The 24,583-nt window shown below is 39.5% G+C and overlaps 1 protein-coding gene across 3 annotated transcripts; it reads left to right on the forward strand.

The window, feature by feature from the left end:
- The first annotated feature begins 12 nt into the window (after positions 1 to 12).
- Positions 13 to 18,132, forward strand: LOC104322607 (P2R1A-PPP2R2A-interacting phosphatase regulator 1). Of its 3 annotated transcripts, none has more exons than XM_069811421.1 (10): positions 13 to 424; positions 4,004 to 4,082; positions 9,466 to 9,522; positions 11,593 to 11,636; positions 11,716 to 11,770; positions 12,206 to 12,298; positions 12,862 to 12,950; positions 13,621 to 13,682; positions 14,739 to 14,835; positions 15,981 to 18,132. In XM_069811421.1, exons 1-10 carry the CDS (start codon positions 309 to 311, stop codon positions 16,138 to 16,140), a joined length of 852 nt encoding a protein of 283 aa, XP_069667522.1. In that variant the 5' UTR covers positions 13 to 308; the 3' UTR covers positions 16,141 to 18,132. The 3 variants fall into 3 exon arrangements, with proteins under 3 accessions (XP_069667522.1, XP_069667521.1, XP_069667523.1); XM_069811420.1 differs by having other exon boundaries at positions 14 to 424; positions 13,618 to 13,682; XM_069811422.1 differs by lacking the exon at positions 13 to 424 and adding an exon at positions 738 to 1,818 and having other exon boundaries at positions 13,618 to 13,682.
- The last annotated feature ends 6,451 nt before the right edge of the window (positions 18,133 to 24,583 follow it).

Below are 24,583 nucleotides of genomic sequence, written 5' to 3' on the forward strand. Positions count from 1 at the left end.
CTCGCTCCCCTGTGGAGGCGGCGGCACCGGCATCGTCGAGCTCGTCGGTCGGCGAGCGCGGGTGGGGGAAGCAGGGGCCGCCCCCCGGGCCGCCCCCGGCATGGGGCGCTGCTGGGGCCGCCCCCCTCGCCGGGCCCGGCGCGCCCCCGGACTCTGCCTGCGGCGCCGCCCGCGGGGCCTGTAGGGGCGGCCGCGCCGCGCCTGGCCGGGGGCAGCGGCGGCATGAGGAGCCGCTGCGGCCGCCGGCAGTGAATGGGCGTCGCGGCGGAGCGGGAGGAGCCGGAGCCGCCGCCGGAGCCGCCGCCGCGATGGCTCAGGAGAAAATGGAGCTGGACCTGGAGCTGCCGCCGGGGAGCGCCGCGGCCCCGAGCGACGGGGGCGGCCTGAGGCGATCGAACAGCGCCCCCCTCATCCACGGGCTCAGGTGAGCGCCGCCCGGCCCGGCCCGGCCCGGCCCGGCCCGCGGCGGCGGGCCCCGGAGCCCCGCCGGCGGCAGCGGGGCCCGCCCCCGTCCAGGCTGCCGGGACGCCGGGGTTTGGCCGCCGCTGCCGGGTCGGGAGCGGGGTCCGCGGCCGCCCCTGGGTGTAGCCCCGGGGGTTGCTCCGTGTTTATCCGGGCCGGGCCCGGGAGGTGAGCTCCTCACCGAGCCCGTCCCGCGGCGCGAAGCGGTGGGTGATGTTTTGGGGAGCCGTGGGCGTGCGGGGAAACGTGGGCTCCTGAGCGGTGTCCCACGCGGGGAGGGGTTGAGGGAAGGCAGCCCTCGAGGTGCGGAGGGGTGCAAGAGAGCCTGGGTGGACGTGCTGTAGCTTTATTAAAACGCTCTGTTTGTTTCCATCCAGGTCTGCTGCGTGTTGTGTAGCTGAGAAACGTACAGTACGCAGCGCCAAGGTTGTGGCTGTTGTTATAGATAAAGTAGCAATCTCGGTGATTTCTGTAAGGGTTCAGGTTCGAGCAAAAAGGACATCACTGTGCTGTGTGTGATTACAACAGTAAATGCTTTCGGAACAATCAGGCGAATTCGGTGAAGAAGATAATGTCATGGGACCTTGAAAGATACAGAAGCTTTACATTTTGTGTAAATAATGCATCAGTTGCCCTGGAGTTTTCCTGGATTATACTAATTTTGTTAGTTTGTAATAGGGGGAGAAACACAAGGTGTTGCTTGGGTATTGCCCTCAGCCTGTGGCAGGTGGTGTTTGCAAGGGGGGTTGGGCGTTTGCCCTGTGTTCCAGTCTAGCTCTCTTCAGCTGACAAGGCAGAGGCAGTGGCAGTCCTAGGCAAGGGCTAGGGGGAAAGCTCTCAGATATGCGTGGTCTCTTGTACAGTTTTGTGTTTGGGCAAGTTTATAACTCAAAGTGCTCTTTCTTGCCTCCTCTGGGCTGTCGTGAAGTTGGGAGATGCCCCCATCTGCTACGTGGAGTGGCTACCATCTAAATTCATGGTGGTCCATGTGCTGCTACTAGTAGTATGCCTGCAGTTTGGGAGAGCATGTTGACAAAAAACTTTATAAAACATAGTATGATACATAAGTGCTTTCTGGTTTGTTTGTGTTTTTTTTTTAAAAACTTCATGTTTCTGTAAGGAACTAGATACCAGGTGACGAACAAATCTCATAAAACTTTTGTACCAAAATGCTTAAGAGTACATTACAGTTCAGAGGAAGTACTAATTCTTGCCTATTCACTCATGATTTAATGTTAAGTAAACATAATTGTGATTCTTTTACATAATCATAATGAAACAACTATCAGTTTACATTTCCATGCAGTACAGAAGTATTGTGAATGGCAGTTGTTCCTCAGGGACATTTCTGAACAGGTAAACTAATTATGTAACTGAGACAAGATGTTTTTATGATCTCAGCCTTTTATAAGTTGTTTCTTACAAACAGTGAGACCCTTGACTATTTAAGAAAAAAAAAAAAGGCATCCCATAACCATGCTGTAAACAAATGATTTAATTCAGGGTTTGGGCAGGCAGAAGGGTAAGCCTGAGCTCTTGCATTGAAACTGCATACACTATACATTAGGTGTTTATACAAATTAAACTGAAATGCCATTGAACTAATTTGAGGTACTTGCAGTGGTTTGCCTGTTAGTTAGGAATTTTCCAGCAGAATACTGTTTTTGCAAGATTGCAGCTCTTGGCAAGAATCTTCAGTTTTTCCCAGAATGGCTTTGTTGGGGAAACTGAAACAAAAGCTCTTGCTCTTGAACAGCTTGCTTTTTCTACTCTGCCTCCTGTTTTGACTTCTTCGTTAACAGATTTAGTAAGGAGCTTGGAGAATGAGTTACCATAAAAGCCAGAGAAAATTTTTAAGTGGAATATTTTAGATCATAGAAGTTACCTTTCACAGAACTTTTGATTCTTGTTTACATGCCAAATAAAATTGTTTTTTAATGGGAACTTTAAGAATTTTCTGTGAAAGGTAAGTCTGAGATCTGACCAGCTCTGGTGTTTTTGCAAGGGAGATCAAAGGTAAGGATGTTGTAGGGTTTATTTTCTCTCCCTCTCTTCTCTTCTCTTAGCACTGAATATTGGATTCAGCCTATGGTAATGTGTTACAGAATCGTTCCAACCTGTTTTCTCCATTCAGACCCTGGATTTCAGGATGTACTGCTTGTGTTGTGTTTGCATACCAACCAGTACATTTACACGAAAGAGAAGTTGTAGCTGTTGGCCTGGGCTAGTAAATCTCATCTCTAAACATCACATCATGGATCCCTTAAATTTCTCCTGTTCCACCTCCTATCAAATGGCAACTGTTTGATCTCTTGTGGGTGTAAACGGAGTGAAACTTCTCTGAAAACTGTAAATGATGTCTGGTCATTTGTACTTGATGTTTTAGAGAAAGAGAGTCAATGCATTCTTCTTAGCGAAAAGCACAGTGCTTATGCCAATTGCTACTGGCTTTTATTTCACAATATAAGCTTTGTTTATTTTTTATTTACAGCTAGGTAAAAGCTGTCTAAAACTTATGTGTCTAACAGGTGCATTTTAAACTGGAGGATTCTGATAGTGATGTGTCTTGAAAGTGCATTATGATTATCAGTCTTTAGAACAAGGTATTACTATTGGTCAGATTAGTTTTAAGAAATTGTATTTGTGTAGTGCTTTCGTTCATCCCAAATTAGCAGCTGAAACAAAAAGATACAATCCAGCAACTTCTTGTAATTTGGATCTAATTACAGTCTTATATTTGGATCTGTTTGCCTATGCAGTTCCTTGGTGGTTTTTAGGCATGGGGATTGTAGGATAGTGTCTCAAAATTTTTATTCTACTGACCATAAAAATTAATTTCTGCAGTCACATTCACTAAGTGCTGATCAATGGCTGTTGATAACACTAGTGATGACCAGTGAAACTTGCTTTAGAAATCAATAGAACTAAAGTTGCCTTGAGAAGGGAGCTCATTTTATATCTATAATCCTGTGTTACTTAAATGGATGTGCTGCCTCCTAGTTAGAAGTGTGACTGTGGTGAAAAGTCTTAGGGCTTTAAAAACTGGTTTTACTGTATGTTTAATTTAACCTCCTCTGGAAAAAAGTTCAGAACTTATTAGATGTTTGTAGTGATAAAAAACCACTATCTTGATAAATCTTATTCTGTTTTTATCTGTGGCATTGAAGCTGGTTTCAGTTACTGGCTATATGCCATTTATAAATTTGTTCTGTTGAATGATGTTCAAAGCAATATGCAAGCTGCAGCCATTCCAAACATGATAAATTCCCACGGAAATGATCAGTCTTAACAATTTTCAGTTATTCTGAAGACTCGATATGATTAATTAAAATCATTACTTGAAGTAGCTGGGACTTGGGGGAAGAGCAATTTGGTTTCCATTCTCTGCCAACAAACTAAAAAAGTTCTTACATAGCTGTCTCTGGAGTGCTTTGGCTTGAAATAATAGCTGTCATAGCATTTGAAACTGAGCTTATATTAAGAGGTACTTTTTGATAGGAAGGAAATGGCGTTTGCATTTGACAAGTGTTTCTTTTCACAGCGATAATTCACAGGTGTTCCAGGCTAACGTTTTGCGAACCCGCAGGAACAGTACCACAGTTATGAATCGTCATAGTCTGGTAAGAAAACTATTAGACCAACTGCATTAGGTCCAAAGCAGAAGTGTGCAAACAGGATTAAAGAAGAAAATGAGATTGTAGTCTGTGAAACTAATACCACATGTTCTCAGAAACAAGGCTCTAGACTGTGACATTAATACGCTGCAGCTATAGTGAAATGTTATTTATAGACCATTTGACCTTGGAGAGTACTTATATTTCATTGTGATCATAACTTCGTTTATAAAATGCAAGCAGATGTTCTAAGGTAGAGTAAGAAAGGTAGTTTGCAAGGAAAACTAATTATGTAGATGTATTGTTGTTCAGCAATCAATGTGTTAATAATTTCTGGTGCTTAAAAGGCAGCGATGTTCTGATCTTAAATTGTCTTTTATATGGTAATGGCAAAATAGACTGTTGTAATCAACAACTGATAGAACAAGATAGAACTGGCTGATAGAACATGAATCTTGAGACTTTCAGAATGAATGATTCCATATCTCTTAGAGACGCTCATTCATTATTTCAACTTTTGTCAGACTGCTGTTATTACAGTTCCCCAAATCTGAATTTTTAAAATATTAATCTAAACCCATGGTGCTTCAACCCAGAGAAAATACTGCATATCTTGTGGTTTAGTGTCCTACAAATTGTGGTAGAAGGGTGTGATTTTTGACTGATTTAGAACACCTGCACAGGATCACATAGACAGCATGGTTTGCTAACCCTTAAAGGGTTAGGGTACATGGGATAGCTATTTCCTCTAACCTAAAGGAATTTTTGGTCACTTTCATGTAACCAAAATATAACTTTTTCCCCTAAGACAGCCTTAAGAAACAGATAGACACAAGATTATATCCAGCTGCATTCAGCTGATTATTAGTGTTTTGGAAAAAATCAAGCTATGTTGGGATGGGAGGGGAGTAGCAGAAGTTTTCTTTTTAGGTATATTAAAAAAAGTCCCAGTAATGCTAACAGCAATTATCCTGTTTTTCTTAGCTACCTTTTGAAGATGCTTTAGAAATAATTTGTTAGCCCCATGTTAATGGTTGTAGAATACTACTCTACTGTTTTCTTGACTGATGCCCCTTAGCTAAAATTCTGTTTTAAAATCAAGACAGACAACTACTTTGCATCTGTAACAGAACCGGGATACTTATGTAAAAGTCTAGGAAAATTGGTGTAAAAGGCTTTCTCCTGCTAGGATGTAAAACCTGATAGAATGTATCATGGTATAGATTTCTTTGAACAACAGTCTCTTTCTTCGTATATATTTTTAGGGTGGCAGCATAGGGTAAATTTGTTTATGCGTATGGTCAGATGAAAGGAGAAACAAACAAAGGTGGAAGCTGAGTTTATTGTGTCTACTTCTTAAAGATCCTCGACTGTTGGGCAAAAAAAGATGCTAGTTTAGGGTGCGTTGCCTGGAATTTTCTGGGAAGTAGGAGCTAGTTCACTGATGGGCTAGCTCTTCTGGCTGCCCCTAATAGAAGTTGCAATCTTCTGGACTGAACCAGTGTTCCCATCTTCATGGGGTGATGTTCTTAACCACTTCACCTCACTTTAAGGTTATTAAAAAGCATCCTGAAAGTTAACTTTCTTCTTCACTCCCAGCAGACCAGGTGCTGACAAAATACAGTTGAAATTTTACTTATGCTAAAAATCAAGTGCTACATTGACTGCTAGATCAGTGCCTCGTCCACTTTGAAATATTTCTTTGAATTATGGTCTGGGTAATGGTTCTGTTGAAGATGACAGGGAGAATGGAATTGGAAAGAAGCTTAGAGATTATCTCATCCTTCTGTGTTCTTAAACCAGGATCATCCATAGATAAATGATTCTGTGAAAATAATTAAACTTTCAGCATTAAGGACCCTAAGCAACCTCACCTGGTATTCTTTCTATAGCAAAGAAATAAGCATAGGTTTATGATGTTTAGAGATTTTCTAAGGAGTGAGAAGACATCTACTTTGGTAAATTAAATTTTAGAATCAATAGGTGATAAAGTGTACTTCAAAACCCACTTTTTTGTATTTAGGAAAACTAATCCAAGTTTTATTGCAGTGTAAGCTCTTATAAAGAGGGTGAAAAGATTCACTAGGTAACTGAATTTAATTTGTTAATTTAGTATTATAAGTACAACTAAAATTTCATGTTTTGCTAGACTGGGGGAAAAAATTTATTAGCATTTGTCTAATCTGTGTTGTGTTCACTGTCATGGGAACAGTGGGAATTGCTAAAATGCTTTGATAACTGAAGGTCATACTCTATGTAGCTCCATCTTCAGGGCTGTTTTGGTTGCTCAGCTGAATTCTAAAATCTTTTCTTTTTTGAGTAGCTTGTCCAAGTCTCAGATTCCAAGTCTTTTATAGTGATGACTACAGTGGCAGCTATGCCATTTTGGCTGGGTCTTAATCTGCAATTTTCTGACACTACATGTAATTGCCAAGGAAGGGTTAGCTAGGCTCAGTATCTGCTGTTTATTTCCTTCCAGAAGGTATCAGTGGCATCTATTGTGTAAATGTTTTGGTGGTTTTTGTTTTGTTTGTGTGGTTGGGGTTTTTTTTTTGTTATTTAAGCCAAACATTTTAGTCTGTGGTTAGCTGTTTAGGTGCTATTTCAGCAGAAGTTGATTTTTTTAAATTTTATTTATTTTAAGCTGGGTAAATTCCCTATTAGGGTTCATGGTGTGGCCCCACAAAGGCCTGCGCTGGCAGAAGACAGGGGGCACTGCAGGGACAGCAATGGAAGGGCAGAGGCACCAGGGGCAGGTGACTGCTTACTTTGGCTGTGCTGCCTGCCAGACTGGCACTTCTGAAACTTTACCTTTAGTGAAGAAGGTTAATCTAACATGCTGGAGAAGGGGGAAAGGGAAAGGTGTTTCTCTTCCATGTGATAGTCTAATAATTTGTAATGTTTTTTACTGAGCTTTGTGCTCTCTTAAAACATTGGGGATTTGAATAGTATGATTTTAACAAATGTGTTCAATCTGCTTTAGCAAGTATCCTTTAAAACTGACTGAGGGTTCTTTTCACAAGAATTAGATCAAAGCACTACAAACAGGGAAAAAGTGAGTTTTAAGCACTGACGAAGCAAGGATCATGACTTGTTGGAAACAAGATGTAGGATCCTCAGAGTTAGTGGGTTTAGTTAGTGCATTAGATCCTGCAGAGGAACACTTAAACTGTCTTTCTGTAATTTTTATTTTACACTGTGAGCCACTGGTTTTGTATATATTCTATTAATGTCAAACCTTAAAGCATGTGGATCACAGTCATAAAATTAAAATATAATGAGTGGAACAAATGCATTTCTACTGTGGAATGACAGAGTGAATAGGCAGGAATGTACTATTGTCTAAATCCTTTTCTCTGTGTGAGAATCAAGGTCAACTCAAGGTCCACATTGGCTGGTACAGCTTGGAGGAATTTTTATTAGGTGCACAGGATTTTTGGGAGCCCAGTATAATAGTAAAGCGAACCTAAACTGGACTTAAGTAGCAGCAAATCAAGACATTATAGCTGTTAGACTTTAGTAGCATATATTACAATGACTAAATTCTGTGTCGTGGTTTAACCCCAGTCAGCAGCTAAGCACCACGCAGCCGCTCACTCACTTCCCCCCAACCCAGTGGGATAGGGGAGAGAATCGGGGGGCGGGCAGGAAAGAAGTATAACTCGTAGGTTGAGATAAGAACAGTTTAATAGGACAGAAAGGAAGAAAATAATAATTATGATGATAACAATAATAGAATGACAATAAAAATAGTAAAAGAATTGGAGTATACAAAACAAATGATGCACAATGCAATTGCTCACCACTCGCCGACTGATGCTCAGTTAGTTCCCAAGCAGCATTTTGGCCCCACCCCGGCCAACTCCCCCCAGTTTATATACTGGGCATGACATCACATGGTATGGAATGTTCCTTTGGCCAGTTTGGGTCAGCTGCCCTGGCTGTGTCCCCTCCCAACTTCTTGTGCCCCTCCAGCCTTCTTGCTGGCTGGGCATGAGAAGCTGAAAAACCCTTGACTTGGTCTAAACACTACTTAGCAACAACTGAAAACATCAGTGTGTTATCAATGTTATTCTCATATTGAATCCAAAACGTAACACTATACCAGCTTCTAAGAAGAAAATTAACTCTATCCCAGCTGAAACCAGGATATTCTGGCACAAACATTAGATATCCTCTCTGTGAGTCTGATAGGCTAATATCTTTTGTGAGAAGAAGGGTGTGATGTCTTGATGGTTTTTTTAGTTTTGTTGTTTTGTTTTTTTGGTTGTTTTTAGAAGGAGGATTCTGCATATATGAAGCATTAATAGTCTGTGATAACTTACCATAACCTTTTGTTTAAGACAGCAAAATCTTTGTGTTCTCCATGGCATTGATTAGAAGATGGTGCAGTAAATGGTTAACTGAATGTTTGTTAGTTCTCCAACTTTAGCATGATGAAGAGCTGTGGTAATGTTTTGTGAAGCCTCATGCCGCATAAAGTATATAAACACTAAGTAATAATGCAAACCTTACATGCTGAATGCACATCCATTTTAAAAAGACACCTTGTTTTTCAGAGGGATTGCCAGCTTACAGAGGAGAAGTTAAACCTCTATTCCAAGTTTTAGCTTTGAATTTTTGATCCCTGAATGGATTATGACAGAAGTCAACTGAGGGTCAAACATTTGAGGGATGGTAAAGGAAATTATATTTTGAGTAAATAATCACTTTTAATGACTTGGGTTTGAATATACAGTTTTAGATCATGGTATTCCACTGAGATCTTGATGCAAAACTGACAAAATTAACAGAAGACCATCTTTAGTGACATCCTCTCCAATTTCACCTGAATTGGTGAAGCTCTTGAGAAACCATAAGGAAGGTATTTAATTCTTTGTTAGCCTTCTAATAGCTGATTGTTTTCACCTGTCAAAGTACTCGTTTATAGGCAGACAACAATCCAGAAACCTTTTTGCACAATGTGTTTGTTTGGCTTTGTATTTTTAAAGGATCTATTTGGGAGCCTTCTGGATCACTTAAATGAAAATATTTATGCAACCATATGTATTAAGGGTGGCAGCGTGCTAGTTAAAAGCAGCTTCATTCTGTAGTAGAAAAGGCTGTGAATTCTAGTTGCCTGGAAATGAAGTGAAAGCCAGGCTGATACAAATTAGCATCTATGAGCATACAAAGCACTATAATATGGAAATGCATAATATGTTCTTGCAAGTAATTAATGTAGTTTATATGTACTGAGAATGTTATAAATGGTTTGGGTTTTTTAATTTACTTTTTTTTTTTAGTTTGGGATAACACTATAGAGTGGTTACTAACATTCCTGCACCTTTCCCTTCCTCCTTCTGTAGTTTCTAAGTGTGTTTCAATTGTACGTGGCTTTGTTTTGCAGTTTGTGCCATCATCTCCCATCCGTATTCCTAGCAGCCGTCTTCATCAGATCAAACAGGTAAGCATAGATTCTAATTTTTTTTTAAATTTGATATTGTTTATAGGCAGTTGGTTTTTTGGCAGTTAATGTGTAATGTCCTTCAAATGGCTATAGATTTTACTTTGACACTGTAGTATAGTCTGCTGCAGTCTGTCATTTCAAGGTGTTTTCAAAATTAAAGGCTGTATCTTGTCAGCAGAGTTCTAAATTTCATGAAGTAGATAGCATCTTATAGTGAGAAGAAGATTTGAGCAGAAAGAGAAATCTTAAAATGGACATTTTATAAAGGAAACCTTTAATGTAAACCCTTAGGTTGAAGTTTCACCAAGTTTTTGGCAGTAGTGCCAGCATAAATATTCAGGCCCAATAACAAAGTGTTCCTTAACTTGTGTTGGCACAAGACTTTTGTGCAGCCAGCAAATCAACTGGATAAGGAAGCACTCTGGCTAAAAAATAGTTTGGACTCCTCTGGCTAGGCTATTTTTCATCTGTATAATTTTCTTATTCAGATTGCTGTACTTGTGCTGTCACAGCATGAGCAGAGGGGGAAGGGCTCTAGAGCAAACACTTAGGAAGGGAGCGGGAGTGTGGCAAATATCTGAGTAGGCTTAAATAGCACTGCTACCAGACAACAGACCGCAGTCTAAAGACTCAAGTTTTAAAATCAACAAGCTCAAACTCTTGTGGCTCCTCCATTTTAGATGTCGACTTTTTGACAGTAGAATGTTTATAAAATTGTCTTGAAGAGGCTTGATTTTTTTTTTAATACTTTCTTTTTTAGCTTGCTACTTTTCAATGGGTAGGCTTGATTTTTACATGATGAAAAGTAAGAAAACAATTTAATACTTCAGCATTTTCAGAGTATGATGTCTGAAATGATGGAAGGCACTTCTGCTTTACACCTCAGATATTTAAGGTGCATGCATAGTAATCCTGAAGAAAGTAACTGCTTGCTTTCATTATGTAAATAATTTACTGGCTTAAAGAGACTCTGAAGCACTCAAGTCAGTTGTAGAGCTGATTTTGTCAATATAAAAAAGCTTAGGATTAATATGTAAATGTGATGAGAGCAAGGGGATGAACTGCTGTGGCTATATTGCTATATTACTTGAAGTAAAGTTTGAAAATTCAATTTTTTTGAAAATACTTCTGTGCTCATAATTGTTCCATACATATGTTAAAGCGAACAATGACATTTCCTAATTTGTGTTTGATCATTAAATTCACAAGTTGAAATTCCATGTACTGTATACTTACTGGCAAAGATGGGAATCTGTGTGATTTATTTCTGGATCTCTTTCAAATCTTAGCAAATAATCACACAGTTGGACTATGTTAGTAAGACTCTTCCTACATATGATGAAGATTGTGAAGATGTTTAGTTGAACTTTTATTCTTGAACTGGCTTGAATTAGTGAGTCTACTCATCCACTCAACAGGCTGGATAGCATTTAGTTAGTTTTAAGGAATGGTGTCTACTGAAGAGGAGATTGAGTCAAGTTTGTACTTTAACTTGGTGTTAATGTTTTGTTTAATTTTGCATCTTCGATCTGTTTTAATAATATTTTACGGATGTTTTAGAAAAAAACCCACTACATCCCAAATTCATTGTGTACAGTGCACTGTATAGTAAAGGAAATTCTGACAAGTATCTAGTTAGTTACTAATCCATAGAATAAAGCTAGAATCCAGCCATGCTTCTGAGGATTATCTGTACTAGTTTCCACTTTTTGAGGTACTATTATGCAAGACTCATAAATACACTCTAGCATGTGCAGAATTTTTGGTTCACTTTATCATTGTTCAGTTTTGTAACTACCTCTTTGATAGTAACGAATACGAAAAAGCTGCTTGAGAAACAACCAACTCCCATAAGCACTTCTTATGTGATGGTGTCTCTTTCTACATCTCTTTGCCATCCTCTCCCCCTCACTCCTTTTCATGTAGTGAGAGCTTAAGTTTATTGTTGCTTGACCGAGTTGAATTAAATTTTCCACATACCAAGTTGAAATGAAACGAGCTTTTCTGATTTGCTGTAGCAAAGCTTTTTTTTTATTGGTCTTAATTTTTCATCTGCTAATCTTTTAGGAAGAAGGAATGAATTTGATGAACAGAGAAACAGTACGTGAAAGGTAAGCATTAAGGCAAACTAGAATACTTCATGCATTCTTCTATGGGCCTGGGACAATACATTTCTTTTCTTCTTTATAGAGAAGTGCAAGTAGCAATGCAGATGAGCCACTCATGGGAGGAGAGCTTGAGCCTGGTAATGCATTCGTGCTTTAATTGTGTTTCTATTATCAGTATCAGGACACTAGAGACACTCTCATGTCAACATTTTCTTTTATAGTTTGACCTACAATTAAGGTGTTAGTGTATCACTATTTTTGAGCAACAATTTTTCACACTAACAAGGCATAGAATTATCAGTTGTTCAAGGATACATGTAGGTTCCTTGGGCTGGTATGTCAAAAGAAAATTGCATGGATGTCTGCCTGTTCAAATTTTCTTCCGTGTTCTGATACTCACCAAGTAATGTTTAAGGCTTTTTGTTGTTGTTGAGCATAAGCTCATAAATGGCTACCTAAAAATTATTAATATGATGGAGGAAAGCTTGGGAATCTTACTCAATTCCACACCAATCAGTCCTTTTCATGTTAAGGTACTTGCTCATAAGATTAATTACATGTACTATTTACAGAGCGACAATGATTTTGAAAAATCATCATCGCCAAAGCAAGTAGACTTTGTCCCAGTTTCTCCAGCTCCTTCACCTACCAGAGGAATAGGGAAGGTGAGCAAAAAGTGGTAGTAATGGTTTTATCTTGAGTAGTGCTAAATAAATTCAACCAAATTAGTAGCAAAACATTAAGCCACCTGCTCCATTCTACCTCAGCTGCAAATAAGAAACTAGAGAGTAAACAAAAAAAAAGTTAAAACCCCAAAGCAGAAAATACCAGCTAGCAGTTGCACATCTTGTGGATGTGCATTTCTGTGGACTGTTCAACTGTTAATCTGTCATTAATAAACCTTATTCTTTATTTGCCACCTTCTTGGAATAAGAGGAAGGGGCATACATTCTTATTGTATGAACCATAGTCTGTTTAACCAGACTATGGTGAAATAAATCTTTGTCAACTTGCATGTATTCTGCATGAAAATGGAATCTGTCCAATTTTTTACCGTTTTTTTTTCTCAGTAACAAAAAGCGGTATCTCAGTATACCCAGCCATATTTGATTGGTTGCTTAAATTGGTAGTGGGTTGCTATCAGTTCACCTGCAATAAAGATGAGTTATTACCATATGGGTGTGATACAGTGTTTATACGTAAATAACGCAAACTGTTTTACTCTCAGCAATGTTTCTCACCATCTTTGCAAAGTTTGGTGAGTAGCAGTGGGTTACCTCCAAGTCCTAGCCCAAGTCCAACAAGGCGATTTTCAAGGTAAGTACCAGATCATATCAATAATAGAAAGTTGGTGTAGCTTGTTCACAGTAGGCTTTTGAAATACCAGAATTTGTTATGTACATACTTGATTTCTGATCACAAATACAGCTTTAATATATTCATGGAAACTTTAGGTTTTACAATGCTCTAAAATATTTGTTAAAATTCTCATGTCATAGTGTTGGGAAAGTGGGCTGCACTGTGGCATCTCTCTTCTCAGTGTAGTCTCTATATTGCTCTTAATCACATCTGAAGTAATTGAATCGAATTCTAAGGGGAAAAAAAACCCAAACAAACAGATCTAGGGTTTGTTACTGATTCTGGTTTTAGTTGCATGGGATGTTTTGAGTGATGTGGGCATACAATTAAATTTTATTGGGCCCTAACAGTTCAGCAAAGTACTGCCTGTCAGCTGAGAAGTAGTCAGTACCTAGATATGTGCTTTTAGACTGCCCCAGATGTGAAATAATGTGATTAAACTTTTTCTGTTAAGGTCTTTCTTCAGGAATAAAAAAAAAGGACTGACTTTGGATAAGCTGTTTTAATGCCTCTTTTCTTAGTGTTTTCCATTTAGCAATTTGTTATCTGAATATCTTTTGATTCTTTATGTGTTTTCAGGCTTCCTTTGTTAATGGTGATAAGTATAGCATATGCCTTCTTTTAGCAGGAGAAGCCAGAGTCCAATTAACTGCATTCGACCAAGTGTTCTTGGGCCAATAAAAAGAAAAGGTACAGTATTTGATTTTGGCTAATATGCCAATGTGTTAATTTTATCATAATTCATATAGCTTTCCTCATAATTCTGTTCAATGGGCTGATACTTCAGAGTGACTAGAAATAGTCAGTATTACAGATGACCAAATAAATGGAACTGTTTGTAGGGATGAAACAGATAAATTAGCTTTTACTGTTCAGTAAAACTAATAATTGTTCTGTTCTTATGCCTCTCCATTGCTGTAGTCATACAGATCTGATAAGAAACTAATGTAACCTGCTTAACAAAACAAGAAATACAACTATTGGTATATTTCACAATAAAAAATTTTGAAAGTCCTGGCTAACTGAAGCACACAGGTACTGTAGATTTAAAATCGTCCTTCAAAATCAAAAACTGATGCAGAGACCTGATAGATACCTTAGAGCTTTTTTGGGAAATGTTTCTCTTATCTTCCTACATTTTTCTTCAAGTTTAACTCCTGGTTATTTTATTGCATCTGGTTTTATATCTTCATGATTCACCTTTGTAAAAGAACACTTCTGGCTCTGAGACAGCTTTTAAAATACTTCTATCTGAGTTCTGTCATAGCCTGTTTAAGCATATATCTTTGCTCTCTTCCTAGTGTATTTGGAAATCAAAGTCAATATATAAGTTTAGTGACAATCCTGAACTTTGTTTTTATTGATTGCAAGAGGAAAAAAAGCTTTCCTTATTCTCAGCTGCTTTACTTTGGTGGAGCTAGGCAGTGAACTGATAGCTGAATAAACTGAACCAAAAAGATTATTCTTCCCTACTCTAAGTACAGATACTATCTGTATCTTCTGTACTAAGATATCTAAACCTCAGTTCATAACGCACTAAACTTTCCTGAAGCTTGGACTAAAATGTTTCCAAGAAATAGACAGCCTTTAAAATTTCAGCATTTAATGTCTATGTTTTGCTTATAAAATAACACTCTATTGTAACAAGTTTGAACCTCTATTCTGTTTGCTCTGTAGAATTACATTGAAAGTAGATTTTAGTTTAAATGAGTAATAATTTTTATCACTTCTTATCTCTTACCAAAGGTGTAACAGAGATAGAAGATCATCCAAAAAGATTATTCCAAGGATCCACCAACATGCTTTCCCATGAAGTTTCACATCAGGCAGACCTTGGGGGATGGTAAATGCTGTGCTATTTATTGTGTCAATTTCATCATAAGCGCTACAACTCTTTTTTTCATCTAGCTATGATCATGCTTGAAGTTTTTTATTATTATCAATACAGACATCCCGTAATTCTGAAACACTGAAATTATCACACTAAACGGGCGGTAATATTCACTATAATTTTACAATTTCTAGGACTGACTGTTAACATGCTTCACGTATATGGGAGTTGAGCATGTCTAGGAAAAGATACCTCATAGCTGGCAATTTTTGGAGTGTAGTTTCACATTGCAATCAAATGTGAATGCTAATGCTTGTGGATGGATTGGGGTTTTTTTTCTTCTTTTTTCCCCTTGCTCTTAGTCATATAGGAAAATTAGTCTGTCTCACACTCCCTGCTGGGAGGAGATAAAAAGTACTACATAAAAAATCATGACTTGAAATAGCAAGGGATTTTGATTTAGTATTTTAGTCAAGACGTTAATAATACATAGGGTGTACCCACACAACTATCAAGACAGGGTTGTTCACAGTACATTTGTCGTTTTTGCTTCTCGGCCAATGTACATAGCTGTGCACAAGCTTTGAGCCCATTGCAGTGGCAACAATAGATGTTTTAAAGGTACTTTAAAAACATACCTTTTTGCACACCCTATTCATCGTTGGCATGGCAGTGCAGGTTCAGTTGCTGCATCTGAGTTTAGGAGGTGGTAATTTTTAAAAACAATTTCATGCTATTGCTGATGATAGATCACCTATAGTTATAATTTTTGTCCTGTGAAATATGTAGTGAATGGTACAACTGAAGTGTGTGCAGTTCATCGTTGGCTTTCCTTACAAAAGAGGCCTCTGGATATATGCTAGCCCACGACCTTGTAGGAGATGGGGTAAAGCTTGCAATGAATTGCTCAGCCCGATGCTTCTAATCTGTATGCCATTTCTGGGTGAGCTGAAGGAGGAAATTGGCAGAATGTTATCTGTCTGATTGGAAGTGACTGCAAGGTGTGTAGCTGCAGATTTATTTCAAATCATAGGGCTAGTTCCTTCAAAGATGTACGTTTGTTTTTAAAATGGCTTTATAATGAATGGAGGCTCGTATTTGAAACTTACCAGGAAGAGTAGCTCATTTCTTCTGTCTTGATGTTACTCTGTTTTCAGTCTGTCGTCACATGCTCTTGATGACAACAGAAGCAGTGCAGGCTCTTCCTGTGACTCACCAGCTGAAGTCGGCACCAACACAGACTCTCCAGTCTCACTTTCTGACCCCAGATCTCCTTTTTTACCAGTAGATCTTGCGGCTAAGTTACCTATTGATTGAGAAGCAGAAGTCTGCTAATGGACACCAAGAAACAGGCTGGACATCAATAAGACTTTCTGTTGTGTGTAACTGATTCTGTTCCTCATAGGAACTTTCAGAAACGTCATTATTTCTAGAAAACTTCCAGAATAGTTCCTTGAGGAGGAATTCACATTTCTAGTGATTTGTATGACATTTACTAAAATACAGTAAGCATTTGAATTGCAAACATATTTGATGCTAACATCAGTATGCAAGCTGTTGATTTACAATGAGTATTGGCTTGTTGGCATAAGTTACAAATACTGTGTGTACATTCTGCTTGTGGAAGACTTGGCTTTCCATCAGCCACCAGGCAGTGTCCTCACTAATACAAAGTGGTGCTTATGTAGTAACAGATAACTTTCACATTTGTCCTCAGTTTGAAATCAATGAAGCAGCTTACTAATTTGTTTTTATTTCCCGAGTGTTAGATATTTATATTTTTTGTTCTTCATATGAAAGGGGGAACACTAGGTGGAGGGAATTGATTCTTGTCTTCTATTATGATTGGCTGTTAATCAATTCTGTGTTCTAATAGATGTCAAAAGGACAAGTTGGTGAATTGTCAACTTGAGTTTATATGTTGGATTTCATTCATGATCATGACTGCTGTTGTGACTAAATTCAAATTAAGTGTGGATGGTCGTCTGGGGTTTTGTACTGTGGGTTTTTTTTTTTTCTTCCCCATTTAGATGATGTATTAGAGTGGTAGATCCTCTGTTAAAGGTCTTTTAATAGGGAAAAATAGTAATCATGTTTGGATCAAAACATTAAATCCTGAAGTTTTAGTATTTAGTACTTCAGAAGTGCATTATTTTAAGAGACAGTATTTGTCCTCATATATGACTTTTGTTGGACAAATACAGTGAGGAATCTTGAATGCCTTTTTACAGGCTGAGGTGATCAAACATATTTAATCTGTGTTTAATCTCCTGATGTTGCTTCCTCAAACAAGGGCATCAAGTTATTTCTGCTGTTGAAAACTTCAGATGCTGATTGGAGGCCTAGAATATTGTAATCTGAGATGTTTCAGAATTCTTGTACTGTGTTTGAAAAGTCAGTGGGTTGAGGCATCCTGATCTCAACTCTGAAATTCCCCAGACAGGAGGAAAAATCTGCAAACCCCACCATAGACAGCTGTTTCAGATTTTCCAGTGGCAACCTCGTTTTGGCTGTTGACTCCTGTTCTGCAATTGAACTTTCCCAGCTGTGTCCCCATTTGTATATGTGTATGCGTCTATACTATGTGGTTTCAAGACTTCTCCCCAGAGAGGTTAATAATGAAGCAAAATGTTTTATTTTTAAACACTAATCTTTGTAATGTGTAATAAAGTGCAAAAAGTACGGAAACTTCCTCAAGTAGGAGAAAAGCCCACTCTGAACTCTGCTGTGAAAGATTCACGTGGATGAAGCTTTGATTGACAGCAGTCATCAAAACTAGAAATGGACAACTCGGAGTGCAAAGGCCTGGTGACCTGAGGACCAATGACCAGTTTCCGTATGTCCTTATTGTAGAATGAAAATAGAATGTATTTAATAGTTTTACTCAGTTCAAGTAAGATATAACATGGTTTACTTCTGATTTCATTCCTCTTTAAATTATTGTAATAGTCAACTTACTGATTGCAGTTCCTTTTTAAATTCAGGCTGCCTTTCATCCCTGTGGCAGATGGACAAGCTTGTGTTTAATGTCTGTTTGCTGTCTGTCTAATACGGCATAGTTTCATTTTGCAATTTCAGGTATGTGCCAAAGAGTTGCTGTGCATTCACTCTTTTGTGGTGAGGGCAAGACTTGTTTTTTTAAGTCTTGCTTATTTCTTAAGAATGAGCCCCCTGGTGTCTCTTCCAGTCTTTTTGAAAGATGCATCAGTAGAGGGGTTTAATAGTTGCGTGTGGGTCAACTTGTCTCTTTTCTGTGGAATATTTATGCTATTTTTCAAATAAGTGCCAATAAATGGAAAAATAAATGTGTTTTGCTCTTTCTGCACTCTGTTAGAGAGGTAACCATATTCTTGTTTTCATCTGTGATTAAATGTTTTTCTTTTTAAATCAGAATATCTATTGTAACCCGCTTCCACCCACTCTAGTTTACATTTAAGTTGGCCTTAAAATCTGCAGCAGACTTTTCTGTTTTCCTGGTGGAATGCTATCTTAAAGTTCTGTGATAGTTCTAGGAAAACCGAAGAATAAACCCAAACATTTTCAAAAGACTTTAATAACTAACCATGTCCCTAGTTTATACCTAAAGGAGGTCCTGGTGAAATAGTTTGGAAGATAGAAGCTACAGCTGGCTGATGGACAGTACTGAGGCTCTTGCCCCTTGGGAAGAAGTGGGGAGTCTTTGTGGTTTGCCTTAATAGGGCAAGTAATGCTGTTGGAGGAGAGAGAAATAGTTCTCTATCTGCAGTCATTCCTTTCCCTGCTTTTGCAAAACAGAAATCACTTTGAACTAGTGGAATAAGGCATCTCAATTTCTTGTCTGTCCGTGTCATCAAGAACCTGCAGTTTTGTGCCCTGGAGTCGAGACATGTATAGGTTTTTTTCCACTGAAATATTAAATTTTGGAACCAAATTATCCTGCAAAATATGTATCTGGATTCAGGGAATTAGGGTGTTATACAATGTGCATAATCAACCCTGTACTCACATAGTAGCTCATGCTGTTAGTATTACCTCTGTTCTACTAATTCCCCATTTACTCATGAACAATGAATATTGAAGCTTTGCTTGATTAAGTGTTGTGGTTACAGGACTGTTGCATATGATGTAAACTCAGATCAGTTAAGGAACATTCCAAGTGTCTGTGCCTTTTCCTCTGAGAAGAAATGGTCAGCTTTCTTGTCTTAGGCCATATTGTAAGTATTATGATCTCATATATATATAAAGTATAATATGTAAGTATATATTATCATATATAAACTTTTTTGTTCTGGAACTCTTTTGGGGCATACAGCTGTTCCTCTCCAGGATTCTGCCACTCCTCTGGAATGGCACCCTTCCAAAGTCATGCTTGTGTTCAGCACTTGATTGGTCTGGTTGAAAACTGTCCTGTAGGATTTGTTTGGCAGTTAAATTGGGTCTTGGGCCAGTGCGTCTTCCTTGACAACTGATAGGTGTTTTTCTTCCTTCCACCTTCTCCGGAATGACATAGTTGCCGAGGGTACATTCGATAACCATGCCAGTGCTCAGGGGGACTGTATTTTTGGAATGAGCGCTTTGCTGGTTACTGCATTTAGCAGAGGAATAGATACTTCACGCTAGAAGAGAGGTACAGATGCCAGGAAAAATGAGCCTGTGCATTAGCCAGATTAACTTGCTAGGGTCTGCTGTGTGGTGTCAGTAAGCCAGTTGATCTGAATACTCAGCTGAACAGCTGCCCATGGTCCTCCTGAGATTAGTGTGAGAACTTAATCCTAAATTTGTTCTTTTCACCTTTCTTCAGAAAACTGAGTGTAAATGATCACCAACCCATACAAACAAAACAGATCTCCAAAGTCTTGTATTGGTGAGACTGAGGTATTTTGATTTATAAATGTGTATTGTGGTTCTAATATTAGTGCTGTATTTGTGAGTCCAGCCCTGCTATTGTGAGATTATTTGCTAGTGAAGTGACTAAAGGCAGGAGTGACTTCTGGAGTTCTGTCAGCTAGCTTCCAGCCTGAGAACAGCTTGTGCCTTTCTTAGCAGTAGTCATTTCAGAAATGTTCACTTTGTGCTGTTGTGTTCTTGCATATGTTGGAGTCATAACTTATTTACTTAAAATAGAGAGCTTCAGGAGTCATAATTAAAATGTGTGAGCTCTTCATATCCTGTTTTAAGCAACCTTTCATCACCAACTGGCAGATGGAGTTTAAGTTGATCCCTTTTCTCCTGGAAGCACCAAGTTAAAATATTTGTAAACGTAATTGAATGTTTACAGCTACAGTACAATACTTAAAACCTTACTGATCCAAAGAGGAGCGCTTGGCTTGTAAGAGTCCTTTTCAATAACTGGATGCACAAATTGTCACCTCACGTTTTTTATTTGGCATCTGTTTCCTAAGGGTGTGTCTTGGATAGTTGATTGTTTGTTTGTTTTACCTGTAACAGCAGAGTCTTCCCATTTCTGTGTATTTGGTATGAGCATCCTTGTTTGATAAACTTGAGACCAGTTGACAGGCAGCCTAGGTCTTGATCAGGAGATGCCTTTCCTCTGTCACAGTGGACTCCCAGCAGACAGCTGCCGTACATCTGGGAGACGCAGACCCTGCATATGTGATGGAAGGGAGAGATTCCTTCCACTGTTGGGGTTTTGTGGTAGAAGCATGAGGGAGGAGGGGGGGGGAATAAACAACTGAAGGAGAACAACTTTGTTTGACTTTCAGTAGCTGGCTTGGGAACAGAAATTTCACAGGGGGGAGGAGTTGAGTGCATTTAAACCAAAACCAAACACGGCCTCTTCATTCTGGTTCCTCTGTGTCTCTCAAGGAAATGGTGAGACTTCCCCAATCCCATGAAGATTCCCCAGACAAATCTGGCATTTATCAAATTTAAAATTCTTCTGATAGTTTAGTTTCTTCTTTTACTTGCTTCATAAGAGCCTTGGAAAATGTTCGTTATTTAAGACTTCCTTCCGTGATTAATAATGGCATGTGAATGTTTAGAATTTTGCTGGGTGCCAACTTAAGTAGGGAGAGCTGCTCAAGCAGGGGCAGTTTTTGCTGCAGGTACTAATCTTTGGAAATGTGGTTCTCATGACTATTTTTTCCCCTTGTGTGGAGGAAAATCAAAACCGTGATGTGCATCTCATGCATTGTTTATTGTGGCACAGAAATAATGTACTGTGTTGTCTTTCAAGCCAACTTAAATCAGACTGTGTGGCACTGAAATAGCTGCAAGAAACTTCCTGCTAAAAATAAATCAAGATCCTTTCATTTCAAGTGCGTTCACTTCAGCAGTCGGTTTTGATTTGGGAGATTCCTGGCAGATTCCTGAGGGAAAGGCACTAATGGGTTTGGTGATGTTGATGGAACACGGGATTCCAGAGCCTTACTGCAGTTTTATTTGTCTCCTGATGGTGGCTTCTTGTTTGTCAAACCATATGCTTGTCTAATGCCTTGATGTTCCTACCTCAAGCCACCTAGAGTATCTGCAGTTTCCTAGAGAAGAATGCTCTCATTTGTTATTGTAAATTGTATTGTTAATTCCTTTTTTTTTTTAAACTGTAAACAGGGACTTAAGTTCCATTACAGACTCTTGGTTCGTTTATCCCAGGTCTTTGATATGCATTTTATCAGTCATCTTTTCTCTTCTTAGCATCTCTTGTTCTGCTAGCATCAAGACGACTGCAGTTACGTTGTGTCTGAATTGATGTTCCACGACAGAGATATTACAGGGAGCCTGTTACTCGGGTGGGCCTTCTTACCGACCTTTTTCCTCACACTGAGGAGATCATCCATTGCTTTGATTGTGTTGCTGTAAGCATGGATGTGCTCTTGCTCAAATTATTCCTTTCCAGAGTCTCTGCTGTTTCAAAGATCAGCATGCATTACTTTGCCAGCATGTAATTCCACATTATATTGTCAGCATGGTTATAGAGCTTTGCAAATTTTCAAGAGCTGATATGCATTAGCTACAGTTCATTATCCAAAGTAAACAGCTAGTTAGCATACAGCAGAGAGCTTCTACAGAAGACAAAAATACACCAAAAAGTGAGTGTATCCCCTTACTTGGCTTTAGTTAACGCTGTGTCGCCTGCCTGTGTTTCTTACTCCAGTACTCATTTTTTGAGGATACACAGGTTCTATAGACTCCTTTCATTTATACGCTTGTTATCTTTAAATGGCTTTTGCTAGACTGTGTAGCAGTGGCTCCCCAATCTTCACTAGCTTATGTGGAGCAGTACTAAGCAAGTGAAATGCTGCTGGCAACAGCATACTTCACTTTCCTTCAATGGTTTCAGTCTTAACTTAATTTCCTCAGGCAGCAAGCTATGCCTACAGGGAAGGTAGACTCGATTGCCAGCACCATTAACTTAGGGTGTTTCTCCTCCAGCTCTAATGAGAGACGGTGCCTTCTCTAGCACTACCATGAGGAGGCAAGTGCCCTGTTTCACAGGGATGTAGGCGAGAACCTGTTTTTCCATGGCCACTCAGCACGCAGCTGGGCAGGAGGATCAAATACCAGGATTGCTCAGCCCTGCATGCTTTGTATTGCAATCTGTTCCCTTACTACCACTTTTTTCATCCGGGGGGGTCTCATACAAGGTCAGAGGGCAAATTACCTGAGCTGCTCTGACGCACAAACTCAACCTCCCTCCTGGCAGTGAGGATGATCTAAGGTTGGGGTTTTAAGACCTCCTATTCAGCTTGGTCCCTGAATTTTGAGGTTGCCCTGGAGCACCACAGGCCCTATGAAACACAGATCACTCAGCACCTGAGAACTTTCTTTCCTGTAAATAAAGTATTCTTGGATCTGGCTGACAGGCTTGGGCAAGTTCCCTTGCGTAGTGTTGCCCTACCAGTGGGCTGGATTGCCAATGCATGTAAGTCTTAAGGATGAGATTCATACTCCTGACAAAGGAAAGGGGTGATGGAACTTGGCATTTAGAAGGAAACCTGTTACAAGGAAAGCCAGGTATCTTAAATATACATTGGCAACTGAGAACTGAAATATGGTGATTTATTGCCAAACCTATTTGGCAGCCTCTTTCCAGTTTAGGCTTGTTTGTTATCAGATACTTGTGAACGTAAAATGAAATCACATACGATTGACAATTCTCAGCTAGTAGATTCCAGGAAGGATTTCTCTGTGTCGTTGTTGAAGGCACAGTTCTGTGCATGGGCTTCTCTTGGAGCTGCTGCAAATGCCACTGTTAAGCTGTTTAAGTAACAGCAGTGACTGTTACCATCTGACAGCATGCTCGGTTATCTTCCTGGGGCATGTTTTGAGAAATGTCAGCAGCAGCTCAGCATTTCCCTTTGCAGGGACTGGATCTGTTTCCAGGTGATCTCTGTGTGAGGCTGCTCGACCCACTCTCCCATCTCCGGGGGCTCCATCAGCTGTGATCCCTGGTGAAATGAACAGATTATCTGAAAGCCCTCTCTGTCCCTGGAGCTCTGGAACAGTTATCTTGGGTCTACTGTAGTTTTTAAGCATTCTGTGATTCACTCCTTCAGAGAAAATAGGGACATCTAAACGTTTTCTGATCCAGACAGGTGCTAACACCTAGAGGAGATCATGTACCAAGCCTATAGCGTCTAGGAGCGACGCTCATGAAAGCGATCTCAGCAGCACTCCCATTTCCTGCCTGCCAGCATTGCTTGTTTGAGATGATATCAGTGCCATAGCAAGTGCTGGGTAAACAAGATGATTGTTTCTGCTGGATGATCTTAAAGCCCTCCTAACTGTCTGCTGAAAATACTTTTCCATTTCAAGGAAATGACTGTTTTGTTTGTGTTAGGAGTCAGGAATGGGAAATGACGTGAACACTTAACTGTTTCTCCTGGTGTTTTTAAGAGGAAGCATATTCAGTGTCTTGGGTCTTATTTCCAAAGGCATTCAGTGTTTTCCATAACCCCATTAGGTAAGTACTAGAGGTGTCTGCATGCATACATACATAATAGACACACACCCCAGAAAAATATCTTATAAATCTTGTGTATCCACCTGGTAAAATTTTACTACTGTCTCCCTGTGACCGTGCTGTAACAGGATTTGATATATTCCCCCCCACAGGGCTGAACTGAACCTGTCCTCAGGTCTCGTTATCCCATCACTGGAATAAATCTGTGATTATACAGTGTTCTGTAATCTCCCTGAAGCAGAAAAGTCAAAATTCACATTTGTCATGCTTATTTTGCCCAAGCACCAGTTTTATCTGCATCTGCTGAGCTACACTGTGCATTTAATCTTTTTTATCTGTGTATTGCTCCTCATCCTTGAAAAAGAAATGGTCCAATGTTTTAGTCTTTTTAGTTGCTGATAACTTTTTGTTACTGATTTCTTTGGTCAAGGTGTTTTTCTAAGCCTATCGCTTCTCTTTAAATCCTTGAAAACAAACGCTGGCAATCTGGGTCTCCCTTGTCCTGTCACCTCACTTTGCAAGTCTTGTGCGTGCACTGTCCTGCAGGACTAAGGTGCCTGCAGGTGTCAAGACTTGGTTCTCTCTCTTCTGTGCTTTCGCAAGTGCCTGGCAAAACATGATCCTGGCCCATGACTGGAATGCCAGCATATGAGGGGGGAAAAAGGTGGTTTCGTGTTTTGTTTTGTTTTTTTAATCAGCTTGGGCAAAATAAAATGTATATCTTAATACATAACAGCCAGGCTAACGTGCCATGTGGCAGTTTTATCTCCCTAACGTCTGTTCAATTCCCTTGCCCTTCCCCAAAAAGCAGCAGGTTAAATAACCTCATGAAAATCAGAATTAATAGTGTAGGTACTT

This window comes from Haliaeetus albicilla, chromosome 23 (genome assembly GCF_947461875.1).
Source record: "Haliaeetus albicilla chromosome 23, bHalAlb1.1, whole genome shotgun sequence".
NCBI lineage: Eukaryota > Metazoa > Chordata > Aves > Accipitriformes > Accipitridae > Haliaeetus > Haliaeetus albicilla.